This window comes from Chiloscyllium plagiosum, unplaced genomic scaffold, assembly GCF_037043375.1.
Source record: "Chiloscyllium plagiosum isolate Xiang-an unplaced genomic scaffold, Cpla_swu_hap1 HiC_scaffold_21, whole genome shotgun sequence".
In the NCBI taxonomy this organism is placed as follows: domain Eukaryota; kingdom Metazoa; phylum Chordata; class Chondrichthyes; order Orectolobiformes; family Hemiscylliidae; genus Chiloscyllium; species Chiloscyllium plagiosum.
In genome coordinates, this window is record NW_028270159.1 from 25,629,328 (window position 1) to 25,647,828 (window position 18,501).

The 18,501-nt window shown below is 51.7% G+C and overlaps 1 protein-coding gene across 5 annotated transcripts in view; it reads left to right on the forward strand.

Moving 5' to 3' along the window:
• Positions 1–18,501, forward strand: part of LOC122564841 (nuclear receptor subfamily 6 group A member 1) — a 426,486-nt gene that overhangs the window by 56,376 nt on the left and 351,609 nt on the right. For 2 of the 5 annotated variants that reach the window (XM_087998431.1, XM_087998430.1), the window contains one exon: positions 9,614–9,696. The exons of the other annotated variants lie outside the window; for them this stretch is intronic. In XM_087998431.1, the coding sequence (XP_087854557.1) occupies positions 9,663–9,696 (34 nt within the window). In that variant the 5' untranslated portion in view covers positions 9,614–9,662. Of the gene's footprint in view, positions 1–9,613; positions 9,697–18,501 lie in introns of those variants that run through there. 5 annotated transcript variants of the gene reach the window in all.

Consider the following 18,501-nt stretch of genomic DNA (forward strand, 5'->3'; position numbering starts at 1 on the left):
TCTCTCTCGCGGGCGCTCTGTCTCTCTCGCGGGCGCTCTGTCTCTCTCGCGGGCGCTCTGTCTCTCTCGCGCGCGCTCTGTCTCTCTCGCGCGCGCTCTGTCTCTCTCGCGCGCGCTCTGTCTCTCTCGCGCGCGCTCGCTCTCTCTCTCGCGCGCGCTCTCTCTCTCTCTCGCGCGCGCTCTCTCTCTCGCGCTCTCACTCTCTCGCGCTCTCACTCTCTCTCGCACGCGCGCTCTCAGGCACTCTGGCGCTCGCGCTCTCTCGTGCTCTCTCTCTCGCTCTCTCTCTCGCTCTCTCTCTCGCGCTCTCTCGCTCTCTCTCTCGCTCTCTCTCTCTCGCTCTCTCTCTCTCGCTCTCTCTCTCGCGCTCTCTCTCTCCCGCTCTCTCTCCCGCTCTCTCTCTCCCGCTCTCTCTCTCCCGCTCTCTCTCTCCCGCTCTCTCTCTCCCGCTCTCTCTCTCGCTCTCTCTCTCGCGCTCTCTCTCTCGCGCTCTCTCTCTCGCGCTCTCTCTCTCGCGCTCTCTCTCTCGCGCTCTCTCTCTCGCGCTCTCTCTCTCGCGCTCTCTCTCTCGCGCTCTCTCTCTCGCTCTTGCTCGCTCTCTCTCGCTCGCGCTCTCGCGCTCACTCTCTCGCGCTCACTCTCTCGCGCTCACTCTCTCGCGCTCACTCTCTCGCGCTCACTCTCTCGCGCTCACTCTCTCGCGCTCTCGCGCTCACTCTCTCGCGCTCGCACGCTCGCACGCTCGCTCTCTCTCGCGCTCACTCTCTCTAGCGGGTTCTCTCTCTCGCGCTCTCTCTCTCTCGCACGCGCGCTCTCACTCTCTCGCACGCGCGCTCTCGCGCTCTCTGGCGCTCGCTCTCTCTCGTGCTCTCTCTCGTGCTCTCTCTCGTGCTCTCTCTCGTGCTCTCTCTCACGCTTTCTCCATCCCGTTCTCTCTCTCGCGCTCGCGCTCTCTCGCTCTCACGCGCTCTCTCTCTCTCTCTCGCGCTCTCTCTCTCGCGCGCGCTCTCTCTCTCGCGCTCTCTCTCTCGCGCTCTCTCTCTCGCGCTCTCTCTCTCTCGCGCTCTCTCTCTCTCGCGCTCTCTCTCTCGCGCTCTCTCTCTCGCTTTCTCTCTCTCGCTCTTGCTCGCTCTCTCTCGCTCGCGCTCTCGCGCTCACTCTCTCGCGCTGGCACGCTCGCACGCTCGCTCTCTCTCGCGCTCACTCTCTCTAGCGGGTTCTCTCTCTCGCGCTCTCTCTCTCTCTCTCGCGCTCTCTCTCTCTCGCGCTCTCACTCTCTCGCACGCGCACTCTCACTCTCTCGCACGCGCGCTCTCGCGCTCTCTGGCGCTCGCTCTCTCTCGTGCTCTCTCTCGTGCTCTCTCTCGTGCTCTCTCTCGTGCTCTCTCTCGTGCTCTCTCTCGTGCTCTCTCTCACGCTTTCTCCATCCCGTTCTCTCTCTCGCGCTCGCGCTCTCTCGCTCTCACGCGCTCTCTCTCTCGCGCTCTCTCTCTCGCGCGCGCTCTCTCTCTCGCGCGCGCTCTCTCTCTCGCGCGCGCTCTCTCTCTCGCGCGCGCTCTCTCTCTCGCGCGCTCTCTCTCTCGCGCTCTCTCTCTCTCTCGCGCTCTCTCTCTCTCCGCGCTCTCTCTCTCTCGCGCTCTCTCTCTCGCGCTCTCTCTCTCGCGCTCGCTCTCTCGCGCTCACTCTCTCGCGCTCACTCTCTCGCGCTCACTCTCTCGCGCTCTCGCGCTCACTCTCTCGCGCTCTTGCGCTCGCACGCTCGCTCTCTCTCGCGTTCACTCTCTCTAGCGGGCTCGCTCTCTCTCGCGCTCGCTCTCTCTCGCGCTCGCTCTCTCTCGCGCTCGCTCTCTCTCGCGCTTGCTCTCTCGCGCTCGGTCTCGCGCTCTCGCTGTCTCGGGCGCTCTCTCTCACTCTCGCGTTCTCTCTCGCGTTCTCTCACTCTCTTGCGCTCTCTCTATCTGGCGCGCTCTCTCTCTGGCGCGCTCTCTCTCTGGCGCGCTCTCTCTCTGGCGCGCTCTCTCTCTGGCGCGTTCTCTCTCTGGCGCGTTCTCTCTCTGGCGCGCTCTCTCTCTGGCGCGCTCTCTCTCTGGCGCGCTCTCTCTCTGGCGCGCTGTCTCTCTCTCTCGCGTGCGCTCTCTCGTGCGCGCTCTCTCTGTCTCTTGCGCGACTCTCTCTCTCGCGCGCTGTCTCTCTCTCGCGCGCTGTCTCTCTCTCTCTCGCGCGCTGTCTCTCTCTCTCTCTCTCTCGCGCGCTGTGTCTCTCTCTCTCTCGCGCGCTGTCTCTCTCTCTCTCTCTCGCGCGCTGTCTCTCTCTCTCTCTCTCGCGCGCTGTCTCTCTCTCTCGCGCGCTGTCTCTCTCTCTCGCGCGCTGTCTCTCTCTCTCGCGCGCTGTCTCTCTCTCGCGCGCTGTCTCTCTCTCTCTCGTGCGCGCGCTCTGTCTCTCTCGGTCTCGCTGTCTCGGGCGCTCTCTCTCACTCTCGCGTTCTCTCACTCTCTTGCGCGCTCTCTCTCTGGCGCGCTCTCTCTCTGGCGCGCTCTCTCTCTGGCGCGCTCTCTCTCTGGCGCGCTCTCTCTCTGGCGCGCTCTCTCTCTGGCGCGCTCTCTCTCTGGCGCGCTCTCTCTCTGGCGCGCTCTCTCTCTGGCGCGCTCTCTCTCTGGCGCGCTTTCTCTCTGGCGCGCTCTCTCTCTTGGGCGCTCTCTCTCTGGCGCGCTTTCTCTCTGGCGCGCTCTCTCTCTTGGGCGCTCTCTCTCTGGCGCGCACTCTCTCGCGCGCTATCTCTCTCTCTCGCGTGCGCTCTCTCATGCGCGCTCTCTCTGTCTCTTGCGCGACTCTCTCTCTCGCGCGCTGTCTCTCTCTCTCTCTCTCGTGCGCTGTCTCTCTCTCTCGCGCGCTGTCTCTCTCTCGCGCGCTGTCTCTCTCTCTCGCACGCTGTCTCTCTCGCGCGCTGTCTCTCTCGCGCGCTGTCTCTCTATCTCGCGCGCTGTCTCTCTATCTCGCGCGCTGTCTCTCTATCTCGCGCGCTGTCTCTCTCTCTCGCGCGCTGTCTCTCTATCTCGCGCGCTGTCTCTCTCTCGCGCGCTGTCTCTCTCTCGCGCGCTGTCTCTCTCTCGCGCGCTGTCTCTCTCTCGCGCGCGCTCTGTCTCTCGCGCGCGCGCTCTGTCTCTCGCGCGCGCGCTCTGTCTCTCGCGCGCGCGCTCTGTCTCTCGCGCGCGCGCTCTGTCTCGCGCGCGCGCTCTCTCTCTCGCGCGCGCGCTCTCTCTCTCGCGCGCGCGCGCGCGCGCGCGCGCGCGCTCTCTCTCTCGCGCGCGCGCGCTCTCTCTCTCGCGCGCGCGCTCTCTCTCTCGCGCTCTCGCTCTCTCTCTCGCGCTCTCACTCTCTCTCGTGCGCACGCTCTCGCGCTCTCTGGCGCTCGCGCTCTCTCGTGCTCTCTCTCACGCTCTCTCCTGCTCTCTCTCACGCTCTCTCCATCCCGTGCGCTCTCTCGCGCTCGCGCTCTCGCTCTCTCTCTCTTGCGCTCTCTCTCTCTCGCTCGCTCTCGCTCACTCTCTCTCGCTCTCTCTCTCTCTCTCGCGCTCACTCTCTCGCGCTCTCTCTCTCTCGCGCTCTCTCGCTCTCTCTCGCTCTCGCTCTCTCTCTCTCGCTCGCTCTCTCTCACTCTCTCTCGCGGGCTCTCTCTGTCTCGCGCTCTCTCGCTCTCTCTCGCGCTCGCTCTCTCTCTCGTGCTCGCTCTCTCTCTCGCGCGCTGTCTCTCTCGCGCGCGCTCTCTCATGCGATATGTCTTGTGCACGCTCTCTCTGTCTCTTGCGCGACTCTCTCTCTCGCGCGCTCTCTCTCTCACGCGCGCTCTTTTGTGCGCTCTGTCTCTCTCGTGCGCCCTCTCTCTCTCGTGCGCCCTCTCTCTCTCTCGCGCGCGCTGTCTCTCTCTCTCTCTCGATCGCTGTCACTCTGTCTCTCTCGCGCGCGCTCTCTCTCTCTCGCGCGCGCTCTCTCTCTCTCGCGCGCGCTCTCTCTCTCTCGCGCGCGCTCTCTCTCTCTCGCGCGCGCTCTCTCTCTCGCGCGCGCTCTCTCTCTCGTGCGCGCGCTCTCTCTCTCGCGCGCGCTCTCTCTCTCGTGCGCGCTCTCTCTCTCGTGCGCGCTCTCTCTCTCGTGCGCGCTCTCTCTCTCTCGCGCTCTCTCCCGCTTGCTCTCGCTCGCTCGCTCTCTCGCGCGCTCGCTCTCTCTCATTCTCGCGCTCTCTCTCTCTCGCGCTCTCTCTCGCGCTCTCTCTCTCTCGCGCTCTCTCTCTCTCGCGCTTTCTCTCTCTCGCGCTTTCTCTCTCGCGCTTTCTCTCTCTCGCGCTCTCTCTCTCGCGCTCTCTCTCTCGCGCTCTCTCTCTCTCTCGCGCTCTCTCTCTCTCACGCTCTCTCTCTCTCGCGCTCTCTCTCTCTCGCGCTCTCTCTCTCTCGCGCTCTCTCCCGCTCGCTCTCGCTCGCTCGCTCTCTCTCTCTCGCGCTCTCTCTCTCTCGCGCTCTCTCTCTCTCGTGCTTTCTCTCTCTCGCGCGCTGTCTCTCTCTCTCGCGCGCTGTCTCTCTCTCTCGCGCGCTGACTCTCTCTCTCTCGCGCGCGGTCTCTCTCTCTCTCGCGCGCTGTCTCTCTCTCTCTCGCGCGCTGTCTCTCTCTCTCTCTCGCGCGCTGTCTCTCTCTCTCTCTCGCGCGCTCTCTCATGCGATATGTCTCGTGCACGCTCTCTCTGTCTCTTGCGCGACTCTCTCTCTCGCGCGCTCTCTCTCTCTCACGCGCGCTCTTTCGTGCGCTCTGTCTCTCTCGTGCGCCCTCTCTCTCTCTCGTGCGCCCTCTCTCTCGCGCGCGCTGTCTCTCTCTCTCTCTCTCGATCGCTGTCACTCTGTCTCTCTCGCGCGCGCTCTCTCTCTCGTGCGCGCGCGCTCTCTCTCGCTCTCGCGCTCTCTCTCTCTCTCGCTCTCGCGCTCTCACTCTCGCGCGCGCGCTCTCGCGCTCTCTGGCGCTTGCGCTCTCTGGCGCTCGCGCTCTCTCGTGCTCTCTCTCACGCTCTCTCCATCCCGTGCGCTCTCTCGCTCTCTCTCGCTCTCTCTCGCTCTCTCTCGCTCTCTCTCGCTCTCTCTCGCTCTCTCTCGCTCTCTCTCGCGCTCGCTCGCTCTCTCTCGCTCTCTCTCGCTCTCTCTCGCTCTCTCTCGCGCTCGCTCGCTCTCTCTCGCTCTCTCTCGCTCTCTCTCGCTCTCTCTCGCTCTCTCTCGCTCTCTCTCGCTCGCTCTCGTTCTCTCTCGTTCTCTCTCGCTCGCTCTCGCTCGCTCTCGCTCTCTCTCGCGCTCACTCTCTCGCGCTCACTCTCTCGCGCTCTCTCTCTCACGTTCTCTCACTCTCTCTCGGTCTCGCGCTCTCGCTGTCTCGGGCGCTCTCTCTCACTCTCACGTTCTCTCACTCTCTTGCGCTCTCTCTCTCTGGCGCTCTCTCTCTCTCTGGTGCGCTCTCTCTCTCTGGCGCGCTCTCTCTCTCTGGCGCTCTCTCTCTCTCTGGCGCTCTCTCTCTCTCTGGCGCGCTCTCTCTCTGGTGCGCTCTCTCTCTGGCGCTCACTCTCTCTGGCGCTCACTCTCTCTCGCGCTCTCTCTCTCGCTCTCTCTCGCGTTCTCTCCATCCTGTTCGCTCTCGCGCGCTCGCACTCTCGCGCTCGCACTCTCGCGCTCGCTCTCTCGCGCTCTCTCTCTCTCGCGCTCTCTCTTTCTCGCGCTCTCTCTTTCTCGCGCTCTCTCTTTCTCGCGCTCTCTCTTTCTCGCGCTCTCTCTTTCTCGCGCTCTCTCTTTCTCGCGCTCTCTCTTTCTCGCGCTCTCTCTTTCTCGCGCTCTCTCTTTCTCGCGCTCTCTCTCTCGCGCTCGCTTTCACTCTCTCTCGCGCTCGCTTTCGTTCTCTCACGCGCTCGCTTTCGCTCTCTCTCTCGCTCTCTCTCTCGCTCTCTCTCTCGCTCTCTCGCTCGCTCGCTCTCTCGCTCGCTCTCTCGCTCGCTCGCTCGCTCTCTCTCGCTCGCGCTCTCTCTCTCGCTCGCGCGCTCTCTCTCGCTCGCGCGCTCTCTCGCTCGCTCGCTCGCGCTCTCTCTCTCGCTCGCGCTCTCTCTCGCTCTCTCTCTCGCTCTCTCTCTCTGTCTCGCCCTCTCTCTGTCTCGCCCTCTCTCTCTCTCGCCCTCTCTCTGTCTCGCCCTCTCTCTGTCTCGCCTTCGCGCTCACTCTCGCGCTCACTCTCGCGCTCACTCTCGCGCTCACTCTCGCGCTCTCTCTCCGCGCTCTCTCTCTCCGCGCTCTCTTTCGCGCTCTCTCTCTCTTGCACTCTCGCGCACTCTCTGTCTCGCGCACTCTGTCTCGCGCACTCTGTCTCGCGCACTCTGTCTCGCGCACTCTGTCTCGCGCACTCTGTCTCGCGCACTCTGTCTCGCGCACTCTGTCTCGCGCTCTCTGTCTCGCGCTCTCTGTCTCGCGCTCTCTGTCTCGCGCTCTCTGTCTCGCGCTCTCTGTCTCGCGCTCTCTGTCTCGCGCTCTCTGTCTCGCGCTCTCTGTCTCGCGCTCTCTGTCTCGCGCTCTCTGTCTCGCGCTCTCTGTCTCGCGCTCTCTGTCTCGCGCTCTCTGTCTCGCGCTCTCTGTCTCGCGCTCTCTGTCTCGCTCTCGCGCTCTCGCGCTGTCTCTCTCTCTCGTGCGCGCTGTCTCTCTCGTGCGCTCTCTTTCTCTCCTGCGCTCTCTTTCTCTCGTGCGCACTCTCTCTCTCTTGTGCACGCTCTCTCTCTCTCGTGCGCGCTCTCTCTCTCGCGCGCGCTCTCTCGTGCGCTCTCTCTCTCATGCGCGCTCTCTCTCGCGCGTTCTCGTGCTCTCTCTGGCGCTCGCTCTCTCTGGCGCTCGCGCTCTCTCTGGCGCTCGCTCTCTCTGGTGCTCTCTCTTGCGCTCTCTCGATCCCGTTCTCTCTTTCGCGCTCGCGCTCTCTCGCTCTCTCGCGCTCGCGCTCTCTCGCGCTCTCTCTCTAGCGCTCGCTCTCGCTCGCTCTCGCTCTCGCGCGCTCTCTCTCGTGCTCTCTGTCTCGCTCTCGCACTCTCTCGCGTGCTCTCTCTCTCGTGCGCTCTGTCTCGTGCGCTCTGTCTCGTGCGCTCTGTCTCGTGCGCTCTGTCTCGTGCGCTCTGTCTCGTGCGCTCTGTCTCGTGCGCTCTGTCTCGTGCGCTCTGTCTCGTGCGCTCTGTCTCGTGCGCTCTCTCTCTCGCGCTCTCTCTCTCGCGCTCTCTCTCTCGCGCTCTCTCTCTCGCGCTCTCTCTCTCGCGCTCTCTTTCGCGCTCGCTCTCTCGCGCTCGCTCTCTCTCGCGCTTGCTCTTTCTCGCACTCGCTTTCGCTCTCTCTCTCGCGTGTGCTGTCTCTCTCTCGCGCGCGCTCTCTCGTGCGCTCTGTCTCTCTCGTGCGCCCTCTCTCTCTCTCTCGCGCGCTGTCTCTCTCTCTCTCTTGCGCGCTGTCTCTCTCTCTCTCTCTCTCGCGCGCTGTCTCTCTCTCTCTCGTGCGCGCTCTCTCTCTCGCGCGCGTTCTCGCGCTCTCTCTGGCGCTCGCTCTCTCTGGCGCTCGCTCTCTCTGGCGCTCGCGCTCTCTCTCGCGCGCTGTCTGTCTCGCGCTGTCTCGCTCTCGCGCGCGCTCTCGTGCGCTCTGTCTCTCTCGTGCGCTCTCTCTCTCTCTCTCGCGCGCGCTGTCTCTCTCTCTCGCGCGCGCTGTCTCTCTCTCTCGCGCGCGCTGTCTCTCTCGCGCGCGCTCTCTCTCTCTCGTGCACCCTCTCTCTCTCTTGTGCGCGCTCTCTCTCTCTCGTGCGCGCTCTCTCTCTCTTGCGCGCTGTCTCTCTCTCTCTTGCGCGCTGTCTCTCTCTCTCTTGCGCGCTGTCTCTCTCTCTCGCGCGCTGTCTCTCTCTCTCGCGCGCTCTCTGTCTCTCTCTCTCACGCGCTGTCTCTCTCTCTCGCGCGCTGTCTCTCTCTCTCGTGCGCGCTCTTTCTCTCGTGCGCTCTCTTTCTCTCGTGCGCTCTCTCTCTCTCGTGCGCTCTCTCTCTCTCGTGCGCGCTCTCTCTCTTTCGCGCGCGCTCTCTCTCTCGTGCGCTCGCTCTCGTGCGCTCTCTCTCTCATGCGCGCTCTCTCGCGCGCGTTCTCGTGCTCTCTCTGGCGCTCGCTCTCTCTGGCGCTCGCTCTCTCTGGTGCTCGCGCTCTCTCGTGCTCTCTCTTGCGCTCTCTCTATCCCGTTCTCTCTCGCGCTCGCGCTGTCTCGCTCTCTCGCGCTCGCGCTCTCTCGCGCTCTCTCTCGCGCTCGCTCTCGCTCTCGCGCTCTCTCTCTCGTGCCCTCTGTCTCGCTCTCGCACTCTCTCTCGCGCTCTGTCTCGTGCGCTTTCTCTCTCTCGCGCTCTCGCTCGCTCGCTCTCTCTCGCTCTCTCTCGCTCGCTCTCTCTCGCTCTCTCTCGCTCGCTCTCTCTCGCTCGCTCTCTCTCGCTCGCTCTCTCTCGCTCGCTCTCTCTCGCGCTTGCTCTTTCTCTCACTCGCTTTCGCTCTCTCTCTCGCGCGCTCACTCTCTCTCACTCTCACTGTCTCTCTCTCGCGCGCTCTCTCGCTCTCGCGCGCTTTATCTCTCGCGCGCTTTATCTCTCGCGCGCTTTATCTCTCGCGCGCTTGCACTCTCTCGCGCTTGCTCTCTCTCGCGCTTGCTCTCTCTCGCGCTTGCTCTCTCTCTCTCGTGCTCGCTCTCTCACGCTCGCTCTCTCTCTCTCTAGCGCTTGCTCTCTCTCGCGCTTGCTCTCTCTCGCGCTTGCTCTCTCTCGCGCTTGCTCTCTCTCGCGCTTGCTCTCTCTCTCGCGCTCGCTCTCTCTCTCGCGCTCTCTCTGTCTCGCGCTCTCGCTTGCTCGCTCGCTCTCTCTCGCTCGCTCTCTCACTCTCGCGCTCTCTTGCTCTCGCTCTCTCGCGCGCGCTCTCTCTCTCTCCTCTCTCCCCCTTCTCTCTCTTTTTTTTGCTCAAAATGCAGACAATCAATGAAATATGTTGTAAATTCCTCCTTTGCAAATAGAACCAGTTTGGGATACAGACAGTCTCTAACTTCACACCTTTAATTCATTGTCTGAGTTGTGATGTCACTTTAGTTTATAAAACCTTAAGTTGTCTTAACAATGTGACTTGAAACAAGTTCTGCGATTTACATATTCATGAGCCAAAATCTGCAGCCTATTCTAAAAGATGAAAGACTTAATAGCAATCTAGGTTTGTTTTATTATATCATTACAGCATCATGCAACTGAAATATTTTGCTATAAATTCTGTGTCTTATGATCCTGTTTCACAGCTACCTGATGAAGGAACAGCGCTCTGAAAGCTTGTGCTTCCAAATAAGCCTGTTGTGGATTATTACCGGGTGTTGTGTGGTTTTTAACAGGAAAATATGCATTGTGGCTGCGAAACAAAGAAACTTCTGCTCCGAAATTTCAGGAGAGCAGAAAGAACCTGTATGAGGCTCTGCAAAGAATGCAAGATGTAGGGCGATCCAAACAAGTCAAAGATTTATATCTATGCTGATCAACACAATTAACCCCTGAAAATTGTCTGTGTTCATTCCTCAGCTACTCAGTCTACCAGTACTTGAGAACCGGTCTCTCCTGATGGGCTGGAATGTTACCAACCTGTGCATGGCTGAGTACTTTAAGTAAGTGCTTAATCACTCCGCTTTAAATAAAACAACAGGTGTGGACACACTTCCAGTGAACCTCATGTCAAAGTGTTATGGAGGTTGACAAATCCATCATTTCTCTGTCATCAAATAAAGTACCAGATGTAGTTGTAATCCCGCGAGAAATTACAAATCTGTGAAGCTCCAAATTAGGCATCATCCTCACGCAATTACATCACAGAATGTGGTCCCAATAAATCTTTCTGTCGGAGATTGAGCGGTGCCATGATCATTTGTAAAAAAAAGGAAAAAGACATCAGATTTGTGTGAAGACAGTAGAGCAGACTTGCTCTTTGTGATAGCTGGTCAACTGAAACAGCAGAGGCACTTGCAACATGATCATAATCCTTTGGCAAATATAAGTGAAATGCCAAAAACTAAAGATATGATTCCTTTATGCATTTGTTCACCTGACAAAGACCTTTGATTCAGTAAATAGAGAGGCCTTGTGAAAAGTCTCGACCTAACTTGGAAGGTGCTGATAAAGCTGTAAATCTGATGCAGCAATTTCCCAATGTAATAATTGCCAGTCACTACTTCACTCTACTTGGTGGAATCAGAAGTCTGTCATGGCTCCTGTGCTCTTTAGTACATTCTTTGCTACTGTGCTTTCTGGGGCATTTGATTTAAATGCTGGTAGAAGAAATGTCCAATTCAGAACAAGTAGCAGTCTTTTCAAACTGAGATGAGGGAATTCTTAACTAAAGTATCATACATGGTGCTGTTTGCCAATGACTCAGTGTGACATGAAGACAGAGTATGGCCTTCAAAGGATCACGAGCTGACTTTCAAAGCCAGCTGATGATTATGCACTAACTCTTCAGCCCAAGGAAGCCAAAAATACTCCTCCAATTGACATCAAATTCTAAGTATATTCCATTTACTATAACAATCAATGACAGACCCAGGATTATTTCACCTATCTTGGAAACACAATTACCAGAAATATTGACAGTGAGAATTGCCAGAGTAAGCTTAGCATTTTTCCTTTTGTACAAGGTGGCACTGCTGCCTCACAGCACCACGGACCCTGGTACGATTCTGTCTGTCTGTGTGGAGTTTGCACCTTCTCCCAGTGTCTGCATGGGTTTCCTGCAGGTGCTCCAGTTTCCTCCCACAGTCCAAAGATGTGCAAGTTAGGTAAATTGGCCAAGCTAAATTGTCCATGGTGTTCAGGGTTGTGTAGGTTAGGTGCATTAAACAAGGGAAATGTAGACTAATAGGGTAGGGGAATGGGTCTGGGTGGCATACTCTTTTGGATGGTTGGTATGGACATGTTGGGCCAATTGGCCTGTTTGCACACTGTAGAGATTCTGTGAAGACACTCAAGTGGAAATGCATCAAATTTGCAGCTAAGCTGTTGTCATCTCCACCCCTCTGTATGCCTGAGTGACATGAGCCACCCACTCTGGATATATTAAAGGATAATGGATAAGGTTCCACTTGATGTGTGTTGTAAATATCTAATTCATATGTTTGCATTTTTAATTCTTAGGAACTTAAATTTAACAGTAGCTACTGGGATAAGGGTAGTTGAAGCATGTGGAAACCTGTTACGCTTAAAAGGTCGGGGTAACATTGCTTTAAGAAGTTAACAGCTAGAAAGAGAGGATTGGAAACAGTTGTACTTGCTGAGCTGGAGATACTGCTTGTAGTAATGATGGTCCGAAGAAGTGGTTTGTTTTGGCAGCTGAGTTTTAGCAAAATTAGTTAAAAACGTTCAGTGAACTCTGGTAGACTACAAAATACACTTTAACAGATTAAATAACTTGTAAATGAGTGATACATAGCCTGATCTGGGCTCCTTAGCCTGATTTTTAACTTATGTTGTAATAAAGATGCTTGGAGATTAAAAGAGTACTCTAGTTTAAAGTTACCTGGGTGTTTGGTAGCTGAAAGATGTTAGTTGCAGAATGGAACTGAGAGAATGTTCAATATACCTGGCTCCAGGTAGCATAAGTGCTTCTGTTGGCAGACTCCAGGTGATTAGCACTTGGGTGAAGTCCCATGGAGTGGTGGCTTCATGCCATTGAGAAATTCCGGGGTGAAGATAGGCCACAGTTAGTTTTTGCTTGTAGCTTCTCCTGGCAGGTGATCTGTTGTCCTGATGTGCTGTCTTGTGCCATCCTCTCTCAACCACTGTAACTTCTATGTGAATACTGACATCTAGCACCTAATGACATCTATGCCACTACCTTTTCTACTGCCCTTCACTTTGCCTGCTGGAAGAGATCTCTATAGCTTTCATCTGTAGTCAAATGGCTGAAATACTGGCATTTTCTTATCGAGATGTCACTTTTGCTCTTGCAGTCTTAGGTTCTTCTGTATTTGTCTTGCAGGTTGTACATGGAATTTTTAAACACGTTTAGCATCCATGTTTTTAAAATCTTCCATTTTATTTCATAGATCTTATTCTCAGAATAGGGGGCAGATGGCGGATCAACAGATGGTGGTGAATCTTTGGAATTCTCTGCCCCAGAGGACTGTGGAAGCTCAGTCATTGAATATTTTCAAGACTGGGATTGATAGATTTCTCCTTTTCTAAACCATCAATGGATATGGCAATTGTACAGGAAAATGATGTTGAGCTTGAAGATCATCTAAGATATCATTGAATGACAGATTTGCCTCAAATGGCTGAATGACCAATGCCTGACCTTTTTCTCATGTGCCTGTTGTCCTGGACTTTGAGGAATATGGAGAAGCGGATAGAATCTTTAGTTTGTTGTTAATACATCCTTTATTTTCACGAAATTACTTCTATCCATATCTATTTTCTAATTTGCTCATCACATCTGCCATCTTCTGTTATCATTTATTCTAAATTAACAAATTTATCTACTTATTACAGTGTAACCCACTTCGATCAGCTGCTGCAGATCAGAAACAAAACTAGAAGATGGTGGAAAAGCTCAGCAGGTCTGGCAGCATCTGTGAAGGTTCTGAGGAAGGGGCACCAGACCCGAAAGGTTAACCCGGATTCCTCTTTACAGATGTTTCCAGACCTGAGTTTTTCCAGCAACTTCTGGTTTTGTTTCAATCTTCACTCAAGTTTCTTTTAATGTATTCCTACTAACTATCACTGTTTTTGACTTTTGTGTTTCTACTTCTTCCAAACTGTAAACTCCTAGATTTTACTTGATCTGGATACTTTATGGGACTGTTGTGTTTCTGTAATTAGTGCCATTATACTGCAGGTTTAGTTCTTGCCTCCAGTTGTTAGACCTGGAAGTACACCTGATTCTCTGAATGTTTGCTCTGTGCACAGTTTGAAATGTTTTGGCAACAGTACGCAGCCTTGTCTTACTTGAGAATTGCCTGATTGCCCCTCTTTTATCCTGATGCTCACTTTTTGACCCAGTACAGGCTCTGTATAAATCATACTTCTTGACTGCCTACGTCATATTTGAGCAACACTTCTATTACCTTTTTGATCATAAATACAATTACATTTTTTTCATAGTCTAGGGGGCCATCCGCTTTGGCTGATTTGAGGTATGGAATATTTCTAGTCATGTAAATTTGGGAAGGAGAAGTCCTTCCTCAATAAAAGACACCAACAAATTTACAAAAGAATTGACCAGAACTCCATGAGGCATCAGTTTATGAGCCCATTACATTCAATTAAAGGTAATTTCTTGAACAGCACTTTGGAACGCAAGGCTTTTGTATCTGGTGGGGAAAGCTTTACAACTGTAGGTCATAGATCTTGCTTTGATGTACTAGGATTTGTCGTGGTAAGATGGTTAGAATTTGGTTATATGAATCAAAAGCTTTACTTCTTGGGAAGTAAGAAACATTAGAGATGGATTGGGTACGCTAGTAAATAATGTACAAGAGATTAGTTAAAGGTTATTGGATAATCTCTGAGCAATCACGATTAAGATCGAAAGGAAGCCTTTTGATGTGGTGGCCAGTACAAGTTTATGCCTCAAGATTCCAGTGACCAGGAAATAGAAGTATTTCATGATGACATTGTGAAGTATTAAGATTATGTTAACTGATTTGGCAAATGTAATAGGCAATATAAATGGAATTATGGTGAAGGAACATCAAGAATATATCAATCGGTTATGGCCTTGGAGTGAAAGCTGACAGAAGAGAGACTGATACAGGTTTAACAAGAAAGTGATCTGAGTTGGCAAATACTTTTTTTTAAGCAACCTATAAGAAGTTCTATGAATGGATTCTTCCCAGTATAATATGTTTAGAAATCAAACAGATGAAATGATGATGAAACTGTTTTAGAAATTACATAAAGAATGTGCATGCATATTCTGGCAGTTCATTATCGTCTTGAGGTAAAAGTTGAATTGAGACTGAGAATATTGGAAAAGAGAGTAAAAGTGTGACCATTTTGACCTTGAAATGTTGAAGGATGAAAACATAAGAAGTATTCACTTTTAGATCAAAAATAATGTCTTGGGGTGAGGAATCAGAACAAAATGAGTTTTCAGAGCAATACCTGTGAAAGGAAAGCAAATGGAGGGGGAAGAAAAGTGAGAAAACAACATCTTACCAAGGACATATTACCAAAATGGGGATTAAAGACTCTGAAGGTTGAATGACAGGTGAGATACTATCAGTAATGATAGATAGGAGAAAGAAAAGAAGCATGCTGACGTATAATGCGCTTGGTATTTACTTTACACTTGCATGTAGGCAGGAGAAAGAGAAATACGCTACATGAATGATGCAGTATTGGAGCTGAAAATAAATTACAAATTGAGTGTCATGCATCAGAAAATGAGATCTTTGACAGATAAAATAAAGGATACCAGATGGTGGATGCCTAAAACAAAGATGTTTGAAAATATCATTTGAAAGGGATGCAGTAACAAAAGGTGGTCTGAGTATATAAGTATATGGTGACCAAATCAAGGAACACGTCAAGATATGAAAGCAAATGATGGACAAAACATTATATCAGTTAATTAATGCCTTGAAATTGAGAATAATAAAAGCATACTGGTGCTGTAGAGCCATTGTTGGAGATGGACATTGAAGTTCCCCACGCAGAGTATGTTCTTGCTACCCTCAGTGCTTCCTCCTAGTGGTGTTCAGCTTGAAGTACTGATTCATCAGCTGAGAGGTGCAGTATGTGGTTATCAGCAGGAGGTTTTCCTTGCCAATGTTAGCTTCTTTGTTGGAGCAGCACACCCAGGCAGGTGGGAAGTGTTCCATCACACTTCTGATTTGTGCCTTGTAGATGGTGGCCAGGCTTTGGGAGTTTTAATTCACTGGCGGTACATGGGTCCTGGCCAGCATTTATTGTCCATTTTTAGTGCCCTGGAGTAGGCAGTGGTGAACTGCCTTGAATTACTGCGCTGTGGATGTCTAAGGATCTTGGGTGAATTTCTGCATTGCATATCATAAATAGTATATACTGCTGCTACTACGGAATAGATGTTTGTGGATGTGGTGACTGTCTAGCAGACAGCTTTGTCCTGAATGGTGGCAAGCTTCTTGAGTGTTGTTGGAATAGCATTTATCTAATGGCAAGTATGGAATATTCCAATACAATCCACACTTGTGCTTTTATAGATGGTGATTAGGCTTTGGGGAGTCTGGAAGTGAGAAACTTGTTGTATTATTCCTAGTCTGTGACTTCCTGTTGTAGCCGCTGTGTTTCTATAGTGAGTTCAGTTGAGTTTTTGGTCAGTGGTAACCTCTAGAATGTTGATAGTAACGTACAGCCTAATGTCAAGAGCTATCCCTCTCTCAACTCACCTCTGGAATTCAGTTCTTTTCTTTATTTGACCATACTTGAGCCATGAGATCAGGAACTGATTGGCCCCAGCAGATCCTTACCTGAGCGTTGGTGAGCAGTTTATTGTAAGTAAGTGCTATTTTAGCACTGTTAGTGACACCTTTATCATTTTATTGGTGATTGAGTAGATGGGTCATTAAGTGGATTTTGTCCTTTTTTTTGTATACAGGACATGCATGGGAAATTGGTCACTTGTTGTGAAGATGGCTGTGGTGTAGCTGTATGATTTTGTGAGGGAAATCATGCCTTACAAATTTGATTGAGTTTTTGAGGAAGTAACCAAGAAGATTGAGAGCAGAGCGGTAGACATTGTTTACTTGTAATTATGTAAAGTCTTCGACAAGGTTCCACACGGCAGACTAATTAGTAAAGTTAGATCACATGGGATTTGGGGTGAGTTTGCCTATTAGATACAAAATTGGCTTGACAGTAGGGGGGCACAGTGATGGTAGAGGGTTGTTTTTCAGACCGGAAACCTGTGACTAGTTGTGTTCTACAGGGATCTGTGCTGGGTCCACTTTGTCATTTATACAAATGATTAAGATGAGAATATAGAAAGCATGGTTAGTGAGTTTGCAGATGACACCAAGATTGGTAGTATCGTGGATGGTGAAGAAGGTTATCTAAGATTACAGAGAAATCTTGTTTATTTGATATAATCGGCTGAAAAGTTGCAATTGAAGTTTAATTTGGATAAATGTGAGGTATTATATTTTGGTTAAAACAAACAAAGGCAAAACTTCTACAACACTGCCCAAGGCCCCATTTTTAATTGTATAACAGAGACCTAGGGGTTCAGATGCATAACTGTTTGAAGTTTGCATCACATGGATTGTGTGGTTAAGAAGGCATTGCATTATATTGAGGTTGTACATGATATTGGTGAGGTCGCTTCTGGAATAGTGTGTCCAGTTCTGGTCACCCAGTTATAGGAAGGGTATTATTAAGCTGGAGAGGTTTCAGAAGAGATTTACCAGGATGTTACTGGGAATGGAGGCTTCAAGTTATAAGGAGAGGCTGGATAAGCTGGGACTTTTTTCACTGGAGCATAGAGGTTCAGAGGTGACCTTTTATAGAGGATTATAGGTAAGGTATGAGGGGTATAGATAAGGTGACTGACAGGTATTTTTTTCTTGATGTTTGGGGGATTTCAAGACTGGGGGGCATATTTCTAAGATGAGAGCAGACCGATTTTAAAAAAAAATGACTGGGGCAATTTTTAACAGCGTGCTTAATGTGTGGAATTAACTTCCAGAGGAAATGTGAATGTGGGTACATTTACCACGTTTAAAAGACATTTGGATAATTATGTGAATAGGAAAGGTTTGGAGGGATATGGGCCAGGTGCAGGCAGGTGGGACTGGCTTAGTTTGGGATTATGTTTGGCATGAACTCATTGGACCAAAAGGTCTGTTTCTGCGATGTATGACTCCATGGCACTGTGTACTGGAACAGCTCGGCCAGGGGCACAAACGTTCAGTAGTATTGCTGGAGTTTTGTCACGGCCAAGTTTTTTGATTACCCAGTGCCTCTGACTGTTCGCTGATATCATGTGGAATGAATTGAATTGAAGGCTTGCACAGTAATGGTGGGTGTTCAACAATTTGCAAATGCTTCAGTCTTAACTTTTGCACTGATGTCTGGGTCCCCCCATTATTTGAGGATGAGAGTATTTTGGAGCCTCCTCACCTAGTAAGTTGTTTAATTGTCCACCACAATTCTTGAATAGATGTGGCAGGACCGTAGAACGAACTTACTTCTGCTCTGTTGGTTATGCAGGAGCTTAACTTCGCTTATATTGTTTAGCGCACGAGTAATCCTACTTTGTGGCTTCGCTAGGTTGACAGTTTGCTTTTAGATATGCCTGTCCTGCTTCTGGTGTGCCTTCCTGCATGCATTGCCGAATCAGGGCTTATCCCCTGGCTTGATGGTAATGGTAAAATAGGGTCATATGCCAGCTATGAGTTTGCAGATTGTGTTGGAGTACGATTCTGTTTATGATTCTGTTGCGGCTGTCGGCTCATGAATGCCCAATCTTGTGTCACTGGATCTGTTTGAAGTAAATCTCATTTAGCTTGGTGATAGTGCCATGCAAAAGTAATGTGGTTAACTCTTAAATGCCCTCTGAAGTGTCCAAGGAAACCACTCAGTCACAACAATTGCTAGAAAATCTCAAAAAGGGAATGAAAGCAGACGGACCATCTGGCATCGACCATGGCATCAGAAACAACAATGGCAAGCATAGCTCTGCTGACTTTGCAAAGATTTGCGTACTAATACCTTGGGGCTTGTGCTAAAATTGGGAGTTTTGTGTCATGGACTAATCAAACAACAGCCTGACCTAGTCATTCTCTTGGAATCTTACCTTACAGACAATACCTTCGAAACCACCATCATTCTTGATAATACAGCTGATTATCATTTAGCGTCCACCCCTTAGCTGATGAATGCTGCATGTTGAATAGCACTTGGAGGAAGCATAGGGTGGAAAAGGTGTAGAATGTACTCTGCTGTGGAGATTTCCACATACTCCGTTAAGAGTGGCTCAGCAGCACCAGTGCAGACCGAGCTGGTCGAGAACTGAAGGACATAGCTACTGGACTGGGTTTGCGGCAGATGGTGAGAAAACCGACGGAAAGACATATTTGACCTCATGCTTGCCAATCCAACTGCCACAGACGCATCTGTCCATGACAGTATTGTTGAGAGTGGTTTATGGATAACCAAAACTGATATTTACTTAATTAACCACAAATTGGTATGTGCAATCATGTACTTAAATTAAGTTGCCAGGTTTACAGGTATGAATTTGGAATTTGTCTATAAGTTAGTGTCAGAAATTTGACAGTACCCAAGATAGAAAGCCACTGATTCCATCCAAATTCCAAAAGATTGTCATAGAATTCATTGAAGCAAAAAGTCCAAACCAAAGTTGGGAAATGATAAAAATAATATGGTCAAATTGCAAATTCATGCCTGCAAACTTCTCAATCTCCTAATCTAAACCCAAT